Source organism: Myotis brandtii, unplaced genomic scaffold (genome assembly GCF_000412655.1).
Source record: "Myotis brandtii unplaced genomic scaffold, ASM41265v1 scaffold240, whole genome shotgun sequence".
In the NCBI taxonomy this organism is placed as follows: Eukaryota; Metazoa; Chordata; class Mammalia; order Chiroptera; family Vespertilionidae; genus Myotis; species Myotis brandtii.
Genome location: NW_005359064.1, coordinates 3,733,880 through 3,746,591, shown reverse-complemented (window position 1 = coordinate 3,746,591; position 12,712 = coordinate 3,733,880). Strand labels below are relative to the sequence as shown.

The window sequence follows — 12,712 nt, the reverse complement described above, 5'->3', positions numbered from 1 at the left end:
CCTGAAGTTGCTAGAGGGCCAGACCATTATAAACGTCTAAATAGCACAACATACCTAAGTATCATTGCTGATAAAGTTCATCCTATCATGTCGATGGTGTATCCCAATGGAGATGGCTTCTTCCAACAAGACAATGTGCCATGCCATGGTGCTCATATTGTGCAGGAGTGGTTTCAAGAACATGAGGGAGACTTTACTTTGCTTAGGTGGCCCCCAAAATCACCAGATCTCAATCCAATTGAGCATTTGTGGGACGAAGTTAAAAGAGCCATCAGGCAGCTGGTTCCACAACCATCAAATATCACAGAACTGGACAGTGCTATTCATCAGGCATGGTGTCAGATTCCTCGCATCACCTTTCAACATCTCGTGGAGTCAATGCCAAAAAGAATCACCTCAGTATTGAAGGCAAAAGGTGGCCCAACGAAGTACTGATGGGGTGGTCATAATAATCTGGCCACTCAGTGTATATTGGCTCTCTTGTTCATGGACCTTATCACATGCAGTTTTCTCCATCTGAAAACTTTTGCCCTCTTTGGCTAACTTCTACTCATCCTATAGGTCTGCCTTTGGGTGAACCTTCCAGGCTTCCTGCCCCTAGGTGTAAACTCTTAATATCCTGATTCTCCTGGTTTATAAAATACATCACCATTTTTTACTTTTTTGTTTGCTTGTTTTCCCTGCAAGATGGTACATACTGGGAAATCAATTACCTTGTCATCTGTATCATTCAATTTTATTTTATCACTAGAGACCTGGTACACGGATTCGTGCACGGCCTCCGGGATCGGGCCAAAACTGGCTCTCTGACATCCCCTGAGGGGTCCCAGATTGTGAGAGGGCGCAGGCAAGGCCGAGGGACCCCCACCAGTGCATGATCGGGGCCAGGGAGGAACCGCGGGAGGGCTCTAGGGCGTGTCCGGCCCATCTTGCCCAGTCCCGATCAGCCAGATCCCAGCAGCAAGCTAAGCTACCAGAAGGAGTGTCTGCCCCCTGGTGATCAGTGCACGTCATAGCAACTGGTGGAAAAGTCAAATGAACAGTGGGATACTGAGCATATTAAGCTTTTATTATATAGGATAGTCTATCACAGAACATGGCATATGATAGGAAATCAGTTAAGTATGTAATAAATAATACATAATTCAGCTAATAAATAAAGGAATAACAGTTTTAAAAATTAAACATTTTTAAAAGCTAAAGTTATTAAAATGCAATTTGGAATAATACTTAACCAAAGCAGTACTGACCTGGTGTTTTCATTATATTCGAAAATCTGAACTTTGGCCATTGCATTTGGACTACTGTCATCACTTCCTACAGCTATCATGGGGGAATGAGCACGAGAGCTAGAAATGAAAAGTAAAAAATATTTCACATAATGATTAAATTATTATATTTAATTCAGAGAATTTAAAAAGCTAGCATCCAGCAGCTCTAGAACCTGCAAGTAAGCAAGACTGTGAATAAATTCCTGCCATACATTCAATACAGCAACACCTTGGGAGGGTGTGTCCTTGAGATTGCTCAGGATGGGGACGAAGGCTACCATCCTGTTGCATTGTTTTTACCATATTTTATTATTGCTAAAAAAGAAAGTAGCTTCTTTTTCCACAAAAGGAAAGGTTTCAGGCATTCAGTAGATCAAAAAACAAAACAAAACACCTACAAGTTCTTCAAATTTTTCTTCCTGAAAGATTTGGTCATTAACTATGGAATGAAAAGTAACCTTATGGTGATCAAATTCCTGACAAAAAGATTTTAAGTTGCCTGTACAAAAAGAAAAAAACCCCTCACCCCGACCGGTTTGGCTCAGTGCATAGAGCGTCAGCCTGCGGACTGAAGGGTCCCAGGTTCGATTCCAGTCAAGGGCATGTACCTTGGTTGCGGGCGCATCCCCAGTGGGGGGTGTGCAGGAGGCAGCTGATCGATGTTTCTCTCTCATCGATGTTTCTAACTCTCTATCCCTCTCCCTTCCTCTCTGTAAAAAATAGTAAAATATATTTAAAAAAAAAAAAACCCTCAAGAAGGCATGCTCCCATGCTCCCTACGTCATTTTCTTCTCTAGACTCATTTTAAAAAGCAAAAAGATAAGCAGTAAGAGAATGAACTCTACTGAATTCTAGGCTCAATGATTTATTTCTATTCAATTAAATATTTAATTACCTATATATTGATTTCCTTTGCCTCCCTCCAGATTAAGTAATATCTCAATGAACATGACAACCTTAATCTTTGACCTTGGTATTGTAATCTGACAACTCATAAGGCTAAAAACAAAATGTGTTATTAAAAAAACACACATTTAGTTCTTTATTACTAAAGCTATTGATAATGCATCAAGTTACCTAATCAAAGAAAAATATCAAGTAAATGGCGAAGTTCTATGGTAATAAAATGAAATTACAAGTTGTTTATAATAATTCTTGACCATTCAAAGAGATGTAAATTCCACAGTAATTTCTATATCTCACAAACTCTTTTTAAAAATATATATTTTGTTATTGATTTCAGAAAGAGGAATGGAGAGGAGAGAGAGAGAGAAATGTCAATGATGAGAGAGAATCATCAATTGGCTGCCTCCTATAGGCCTCCTACTGGGGATCAAGCCCACAACCCAGGCATGTGCCCTGACCAGGAATCAAACCATGACCTCCTGGTTCATAGGTTAATGCTCAACCACTGAGCAACACCAGCCAGGCACAAACTCTTTTTTAATGTTCTATAAATATAACTTTTTCTTTTTTTTTTTTAAATATTTTATTGATTTTTTTACAGAGAAGAAGGGAGAGGAATAGAGAGTTAGAAACATCGATGAGAGAGATCGATTAGCTGCCTCCTGCATGCCCCCCACTGGGGATGCGCCCGCAACCAAGGTACATGCCCTTGACCGGAATCGAACCTGGCACCCTCTATCCACTGAGCCAAACCGGTTCGGCTAACTTTTTCTTTTTAACATTAAATATTTGAGCAAGGACTAAAAGTATATTTACAATAATATATTCTAAAGTTATTAAAAATATCTTTTAAAGCATTTTAAGTCAAATTATAAAACATCTGGTAAATTGGGAATTAACTCATTTGTACATCCATAAGATGTTCACATTTAGGCTGTTTTCCAAATGTGACTCAAACAGTGAGAAAAACCACCCAGCTATCTGTATATAGTACACCACAACTATGCTAGAAATCAGTGTGTGCCATCAGAAATGAAGAAATTTGGAAGAATTTAAAGACAAGAAGCAAAAGGTGAGACACAGAATCTTCAATCCACAAATGCAAAGAATAGGAATGAGTCATTGGGGTATCATGAAATGATTCATTTAAAGAACTGCAATCAGAAGATCCCCAAGGCTGGTGGCTAACTCTGGTCTAGGCTAAAGTCTGAGAAATGATCCAAGTGGGATGTTATAGAACTTAGGAGAGAAGAACTTGCAGGAAGAGGGACCAGAAGAAACAAAATACATTAAAGCGCTCCATCCCCAAAATCAAGTCCTCCTGTTTTGGCATTTTAGCACTCTCTACAAAGAAATCTTGCTAACCCACCCCACCTACTTAGATGAAACTTAGCCAAACCGCTAGGTAAGAGAGTGAGCTATTAAGAAAATAGAGCATGGCCCTGGCTGATTTGGCTCAGTGGACAGAACGTCAGCCCAATGAGTTCGCGCGTCACCTCTGACACGCGTCATAGGTTTGCTATCACTGTCCTAGGGTGAGAGAAACAAAGGACAAAATAAACAAAAGGTACTATATTAAACTATAAAAGCTTTTGCACAGTAAAAGAAACCATCATCAAAATGCAAAGGGAACCCACTATATGGAAGAACATATTCACAAATGATACATATGATAAGAGGTTAATATCCAAAATATATAAAGAACTCATACAACTCAACAAAAGGAAGACAAAATCCAATTTAAAAATGAGCAAAGGACCTGAATTCACATTTCTCCAAAGAGGATATACCGACATAGCCCTAGCTGGTTTGGCTCAGTGGATAGAGAGTCATCCTGTGGAATGAAGGGCCCCAGGTTCAATTCCGGTCATGGGCACATGCCCAGGTTGCTGGCTGGATCCCCAGTAGGGGGCGTGCAGGAGGCAGCCAATCAATGATTCTCATCATTGATGTTTCTATCTCTCTCTCCCTCTCCCTTCCTCTCTGAAATCAATAAAAATATATTCTAAAAGAAAAGGAAAAACTGCTCAAGATCACTAATCATCAGAGAACTGCAAATTAAAACCAAAATGAGGTATCACCTCAAACCTGCCAGAATGGCTACTATTAATAAATCAGCAAACAAGTGCTAAAAAGGATGTGGGGAAAAAAGGGAACCCTAGTACACTACTAGTATAGCAACATGGAAAACAATATGGAGTTTTCTCAAAAAGTTAAAAATGGAACTGCTATTTGACCCAGCAATCACACTTATAATAATATCTATACATATAAAAGGCTAAAATGCAAAGTGTCCCCTCGGGAATTTGAACGGGAGACCGGGAGTTTGATCACTCACTATGACATGTGCTGACCACAAGGGGGCGGCACAGGCCAGCAGCCAGCAACCAGGGAAGGGATGCCCCAGCCAGCAGCCAGAAGGAAGGCCCAGCAGCCGGAAGGCCCAATCAGCCCTGATCACTGGCCAGGCCTAGGGACCCTACCCGTGCATGAATTTCGTGCACCGGGCCTCTAGTATACTAAGAATCCTAAAACACTAATCACAAAGAATATGTGCAACACTATGTTCAGAGCAGCATTATTTATAATAGCTAAGATCTGGAAAAGCCCAAGTGCCTATCAGTAGATGAGTGGATAAAAAAGCTGTGGTATGCCCTGGCTAGTATGGCTCAGTTGATTAGGCATTGTCCCGTGCACTGAGAAGTTGCTAGTTCAATTCCTGGTCAGGACACATGCCCAGGTTGCAAGCTTGATCCCCAGTAGAGGGTGTTGCAGAAAACCGCCGATTAATGTTATGCTCTCACATCGATGTTTCTCTCTTCCACCTTCCTCTTTCAAAAAAAATCAACACTACTCTTTAAAGAAAAATAAAATAAAAAACCTATGATACATTTACACAATGGAATACTATGCAGCTATAAAAAAGAAGGATCTCTTGCCCTGCCCAGTGTAGGTCAGTGGTTAGAGCATTGGCCCAGGCACTGAAGGGTCAAAGATTCGATTCCCGGTCAAGGGCACATACAGTTTCTGAGTTCGATCCCAAGTCAGGGCATGTACCAAAATCAACGGATCTATGTTTCTCTCTCCTATCGATATCTCCTATCTTTCTTGGTCTCTCTCTCTAACCCTTCCTCTCTCTAAAAGTCAATAAAAACATATCCTTGGATGAGGATTTTTAAAAATTTACCAATTTGTTTTACTAGGGTTAAATTATCAGAAGTTTGCTGTGCAAGCTTACCTTGAAGGGTTCCAAGAAATACAACTACAGCTTAGTTTACATGAGATCTCATGCTGCAGAGACCACTGACTGAGATTCATGACATCTGGTGCCTCATATATTCTTACTATACCATCCGCTGAACAGGTTGCTAACATAAGACCCATATGCTTAGGAGCAAATTTCACATCAGTAACAGATGTTCTGCTGTCCACTAGCGTTGTCCTCTTAACCTGAAAAAAAAAATTTTTTTTTAACAATTTAAATTATATACAATAGTTCCCTCCTTATCTGTGTTTTCCCATTCTGTGGTTTTGATTACCAGCTGTCAAACACAGTCCGAAAATATTAAATGGACAATTCCAGAAATAAACAATTAGTAAGTTTTTAATTGGGTGCCATTCTGAGTATCAGAAAATCTCTCACTATCCAGCTAGGGACAGGAATCATCCCTTTGTCCAGCATATCCTGAGCCCATTTCTACAGCTCACTTCTACCTCTGTGACTTTTTAAATAAACTTTCTATTATAGTTTGAGTCTTGCCTCTGAATTCTTTCTTAACCAGAACTCAAATACTGAGGTTGCTGACAGGAGGTCTGGTCTGACCCCACCCACCTGGTACCATTCTTTTTATGTCTTTATTAAGACATGTAATAAATCCAGAAGGATATATAAAAAACCTGTAATAGTGGTTGCCTCTAGAAAGAAAACTATATGACCAGAGAAGAGGACATTCCTACTGTATACACTTGTCTGTACTTTTTGAATTTTATACTTGTACCTCAATATCTATTAGGAAAAATAAAGAGGGGGGAAGAAAACACTGGAATGGGTCTTCAAGGCAATCGAGTTCAATTCTCTCACTGTACATACAGGGAACTTGAATAGCAAACACACTATGCTCTTACCTAAATTCAAACAATCAAAGAAGAACTAGAGTTAAAGCAGAAACAGATTAAAAAAAAAAAAAAAAGAGTATAAAAGAGTATATTTTGTAAGAAGGAAAAAGTAACCACAAAAGGGAAAAAACAATTTTTAAAGAATTTTAGAGTGTACTCTATGACAAAGCAAATATTCTGGATTCACCATGAAAGTTATACTTAAACAATGCCATGGGTACTCCTAAGTACCACTTCAAGCCCAACACAAAATGAGATAAACAGGAGAAAAACACGGAAGAACGAACAATGAAACTGATAAACATAGAGGGGAGTGATAACATCTTACACAAAGTGCCTGAAGTGTGCTTGGAAAGACTAATGATCCTTGGATGCTCATGCCCCGCATTTCTCAAAAACTAACAAATATCTTACCCAATGACTCTGTCCTCGCAGTTTGTCATTTGATTCTCCTACTATTTCCTCCCAAACAGCAGCTGTTCGGTCAAAAGAGCAGGAAGCCAAAACCTGTCCAAATTCAGGATGAGCCCATGTCACACGCCACACAGATCCACTATGTGTCTGAGGAATTAAAAACAAAAACCAAAAAACTGAGTTTACTCATATTTCACACATTTAAGGTTTTACTTAAAGAAACAGAATACAGGTATTTCTACTTCAGTAAAAGAAGAAAGCTATTCAATTTAACATTAATATAAAAAGTTAAAATCTAAAACTTTTTAACTTAAAGATATTTAGAATTGTAGACTTTCTGGAGTCAAGTTCTTCTAACGTTTTACTAATAAAGAAAAATCCAACTGCATAAAGCTGACCTCTTCTAGTGCTAATAGAGACCTGCTTCAGAGTTTAGCCTAAACAAACTTTTAAATAGAGATTCTACTAGTCCACTAACTTTGTAAATTATATCTACAGGAACCATCCACCTAATAAATAAGATTAATCAAAATTATTTGCTTCAAAAGCCTAACAGTATATAGAAACTATAGCAACAAAATGCTTAAATGACTCTGATGTCTGCCTAGACCAGTGGTCGGCAAACCGCGGCCCGCGAGCGACATGCGGCTCTTTGGCCCCTTGAGTGTGGCTCTTCCACAAAATACCATGTGTGGGCGCGCACATACAGTGCAATTGAAACTTCATGGCCCATGCGCAGAAGTCGGTATTTTGTGGAAGAGCCACACTCAAGGGGCCAAAGAGCCGCATGTGGCTCACGAGCCGCAGTTTGCCGAGCCGCTGTTTGCCGACCACTGGTCTAGACAATGAACTCTTCTAGGGAAAGAGGCAATGAGTGAGCAAATATAGAGAAACCCAAATCCTTGTATTCTGAGAAAATAATTTAAAGCTCAAAAGCAGTATCTTCATATAGGAAAAATGCCAAATTACTATTCTTCAACTCTTCGCACTGACCAAAGGAAAAAAAGGACAGAAAGGTCTTTACAACAGAATTTCATTTGTGCTTGCCAGTAAAAATACTATATGACAACAAGCACCAGTCCACCAATTATGTTTACAAAATTTGTTTTATGCTTCTGCATATCTAACATTTTAACACTCAATAATCTCAGAATACTTTCAGAATCTGTTAACATGATAACAATAACATCATCCAAAGGCAAACCTTACACCTTTAGTTTTTATTCTTTGTTTTGTCCAGTCTTATTCTTGTTTCACCTTTCTTATTTATACAGGCTATTAAGTAAAAAGATGCACTAGGGCAGTGAGATTTTGTTAAATGTCAGATTCCGGGCAAAGCACAATCTAACTAAAGAATAAATATTGCACAAAGATGTTCATCACAATAAAAAGAAACAACTTAAATATCCATTAGTTAAGCAAAACAGGGTATAGTATTTATTGGTATATTTATGTTTTTAAAAAGCCTTTGAAAACACTCTGAAGTACTTATGAAAGTAGCTGTGAAATTGAAAAGCAAAAAATGGGGTTTCCTTTTGGAATGATCAAGCTTTGGAATTTAACAGACGTGATAGCTGTACACTGTCAGTGGAATAAATGCCACTGAACTGTTTTCTTTAAGATAATTAATTTTATGTTATGCGAATCTCATCTCAATTTTAAAAAGGGAAGAGGGCAAAAGATTTGAATAGACACTTCACCAAAGATGTATGAATGGCAAATAGGCACATAAAAACTTAATCAACACATTTAGTCATTAAGGGCATACAAATCAAAACCCAATGAGATACCAATTCACACCGACCAAGATGGTTATAATAAAAAAAAAAGAGAGTGAGAAAATATCAAGTGTATGGGAGGATGTACACAAACTGGAACCCTCATATATTTCTTGGTGGGAATATAAAATGGTACAGGCACTTTGGAAAACAGTTTGGCAGTTTCTTAGAAAGTTAAAACATATACAACCCTGCCATTCCACTCCTCGGTATCTACCTAAGAGAAATAAAATGTATGTACACACAAAGATTTATATGGCATGTTAATAACAGCATTATTCATAATTACAAAAAACTAGAAATAATTCAAATGTCTATCAACTGGTGAATGAATAAACAAAACATGGCTTTCTCTATACAATGGAATACTCCTCAGCATTACAAAAAAATCAAACTACTTACACATGCCACAACATGGATAAACCTCAAAAACATGCTAAGAGAAAGTAGTCAGAAACAAAGAACTACATATTATAGAATTCCATTTATCTGAAATGTCTAAAAAAAGGTAAATCTATAAGAGACAGAAAATAGTTCAGTGGTTGCCTGGAGTTTGAGAGAGAAATGGAGATTGACCTCAAAAAAGCACAAGGGAAATTTCAGGGCTGAGGAAAGTGTTCTAAAACTAGATTGTGGCCCTAACCGGTTTGGCTCAAAGGATAGTGCATAGGCCTGCGGACTGAAAGGTCCCAGGTTCGATTCCGGTCAAGGGCATGTACCTTGGTTGCGGGCACATCCCCGGTAGGAGGTGTGCAGGAGGCAGCTGATCAATGTTTCTCTCTCATTGATGTTTCTAATTCTCTATCCCTCTCCTTCTCCCTCCTCTCTTAAAAAAATCAATAAAATATATTTTTAAAAAGCAAACAAAAAACTAGATTGTGGGGATGTTTGCACAACTGTATTTACTAAAACTCACTGAACTGTACACTTAAAATTGATGACTCTTAAGGTATGTAAAATCCTGAGTAAAGTTGTTTTTTTAAAAAATTAAGAAATAAAAGTGTATGAAACATCACAGCTATTGAAAATATGTAAATGGAAAAATAAATACTAACGTGCTAAAAATAATTATGTTAGAATGCTATGGGATTACAAATTTTCTTATTCTCAAATTTTCTAAAGTGTACTTCTGTTACTTTAATGCTAAAAAATGTAAAATTCCTTTTTAGGAAAAGAAGTATAAATTTTATAATTCTCCCAAAGCTGAACAGCAAAGTCTCTGATACTCTCAAATAGATATTAAACAATTCATTTTTTAAAAATTACTGTAAAAATAAATACTAACCTTCCAGCTAGCAGTACAATGCCACTCTCCACTTTCACTTTTATCCCAGACCTATAAAAAAATTAAGACATATATTTCATACAAGAATTCCAAAAAATTAATATGAAAAACATTGAGACTAAATTAATATTAGGGCAAAGGAGGTGAACATGAATTCACAAGAGAGTAAGCAAACATTCATTCTTTCATTCAAATATTTATTGAGAACCATGGATGTGTCAGGCACTGGGCTAAGCATTAGGTGGGATCAAGGCATCTGAGCTCTAACAAGAAATAGACACAATTACAGTCAAGTCTTATTCAAGGTAGTTATGGTCTCAAGGTCGACATAAACACTGAGTTAGTGAATACTGAACCATTGCTCCTAAGGCAAATACAAAAATAAATGAATGGAACTACATCAAATTAAAGAGCTTCTGCACAGAAAAAGAAATAATCAACAAAACAAAAAAGCAACCAACCGAATGGGCAAAGATAATTTGCAAACGATACCACCAAAAAAGGGCTAATATCCAAAATATATAAAGAACTCGTACAACCCAACAACAAAACAATCCAATTTAAAACACGGGCAGAGGACCTGAACATTTTTCCCAATAAGACATACAGACAGCCAACAGATAGATGAAAAGATGCTCAACTTTAGGGGAAATGCAAATCAAATCCACAATGAGATACCACCTGTTAGAATGCCTACTAGCAATAAGACAATAACAAGAGTTGGAGAGGATGTGGAAAAAAGGGAACCCTCATTCTCTGCTAGTGGGAATGTAAACTGGTGGAGCCTCTATAGAAAACAGTATGGAGGTTCCTCAAAAAATTAAGAATAGAGCTAACCGTATGACCCAGCAATCCCTCTTCTGAGTATCTACTCAAAAAAATTGAAGACATTTATTTGTAAAGATGTATGTACCTCCATGTTCACAGCAGCATTATTCACAGTAGCCAAGGCATGGAAACAATGTAAAAGTGTCCTTCAACAGATGGCTGGATAAAGATGTGGTACATATATACAATGAAATATTACTCAGCCGTAAGAAAAAAAATGAAATACTGCCGTTTGATCTTGAGAGTATCATGCTAAGTGAAATAAGTCAGACGAAAAGGACAAGAAACATGATTTCACTCATATGTGGAATATAAAAAAGAAAGCAACAAAGGAACAAACAAAACAAACTCAAAGACATGGGACAATAGTATGGTGGTTTCCAGAGGGAAAGGGGTATGGGGGAGGATAAAGAGAGTAAAGTAGGTCAAATATATGGAGACAGGAGACTAGACTTTGGGTCGTGAGCACACAATGCAAAATACAGATGATGTATTATAGCATTGTACACCTGAAACTTACATAATGCTATTAACCAATGTTACACTAATAAAGTTAATTAACAAATAAATAATAAAATTCAGAGTCTCAAAGAGATATTTGTACATCCACATTCACAGCAGCCTTATTCACAATAGCTACAATGTAGAAGCAACCCAAGTCCATGGACAGATAAGTAAAATGTGGTACATACTAGTACAATACATATGGACTATTCAGCCTTAAAAAGAAAATTCTGACATATGCTACAACATTCAAAAGCATTACACTAAGTGAAATAATCCAGTTACAAAAAATACAAATGTATGATTCCACTTATATGAGCTCGTCAAATTCACAGAAGCAGAAAGGTGGTTTCCGGGGGCTGGGGAATTGGGAGCTATTATTTCATGGGTACAGAGTTTCAGTTTTGCAAAACCAAAAAGTTCTGGAGGTGGATGGTTGCAGAAAGATATGAATGTACCTGATATTACTTACTGTACACTTAAAAATGGGTAAGATGGTAAATTTTATTTTATGTAAGATAACAAATTGGACTTTACCACATAAAAACATTTAAATGGGGAAAAATGTAATGATAATGTCTGACATAAAAAATGATGCTATCAAATCAATACTCTCACTGGCAATTTGCCAATTATTCTCAAATGCTTTTAAAGTACTTACTAATTTCTCTACTGGAATGAGCCTAAGGAAACTATCCAAAATATATAAAAAGCTAAAGTAATGAAGATCTTCACTGCAATACTAACAGACAAAACCTCCAAGTTGAATGATCTACCAGATGATTCAGTAATAAGTGGATAAGGGGAAAAAAAGTAACTACCTACTCAGTTAACAGACATGAATGCAATATTCACAACAGCCAAAAGGTAGATGAATAAACAAAATGCGTTGTATACATACAAAATATTACTCAATCTTAAAAATGAAATTCTGATACGTGCTATAAATATGAATGAACCTTGACAACATCACAGTAAGGGAAATAAGCCAGACATAAAAGGGCAAATGATGTATTCCACTGATATGAAGTACGAGCAAGAGCATTAGAGGGGACCAGGTGCCAGGTGGAGAACGGAAGAGGGAGCTACTATGTTCAGAGTTGCTGGTTAGGATGAAGAAAAAGTTCCGGAGATGTACAGTGGTGATGGTTGCACAATGAGAGTGTTGTGCTTCACACCGCGGAACCGTCATGTACAATTTAAAATGGTGAGCTTAGCCTAATTCTCTCCAGGTCCAACCATCCTGTCTCAAAGGGTAAGAGATCCAACCCTCCAAGTCCTAGATTGTAAGTTGAGAACCTCACTGGGTGTAAGTGGATTTGCATTTACTTTTCTCTCAACGCGAAACAAGGTGAGCCTCCCATCTGAACACAAGGCGAGAACGATCTCCCCAGGTGAGGGATGAGGCACACACCGCGGACTGACCGCCCTCCAGGTTCCGCGGCACAGTCCTCTCACCGAACATAGTACAGCTACAGCCAGAACTCCAGGGACCCACAAACCCGACCGGAGACGACGCTGAGGAACCTCCCTGCTCCCGTCCACAGGGACCCAAACCAGGGTTCGCGGGAAACCGCGGGCTCGCAGTGTCCCCAGGGGCGGGAGCGCGC

At 38.1% G+C, this 12,712-nt stretch overlaps 1 protein-coding gene across 3 annotated transcripts in view; it reads right to left on the bottom strand.

Annotated features, from left to right (window-relative positions):
* Positions 1–12,586, bottom strand: part of SEH1L (SEH1-like nucleoporin) — a 24,968-nt gene extending 12,382 nt beyond the window's left edge. For 2 of the 3 annotated variants that reach the window (XM_014540289.1, XM_014540287.1), the window contains exons 1-5: positions 12,517–12,586; positions 9,771–9,821; positions 6,708–6,854; positions 5,416–5,627; positions 1,251–1,349 (exon numbers count right to left, since the gene is read on the bottom strand). In XM_014540289.1, the coding sequence (XP_014395775.1) occupies positions 1,251–1,349; positions 5,416–5,627; positions 6,708–6,854; positions 9,771–9,821; positions 12,517–12,567 (560 nt within the window). In that variant the 5' untranslated portion in view covers positions 12,568–12,586. Of the gene's footprint in view, positions 1–1,250; positions 1,350–5,415; positions 5,628–6,707; positions 6,855–9,770; positions 9,822–10,683; positions 10,705–12,516 lie in introns of those variants that run through there. The other variant, XM_014540288.1, reaches the window with a different exon arrangement.
* Between the last annotated feature and the right edge of the window lie 126 nt (positions 12,587–12,712).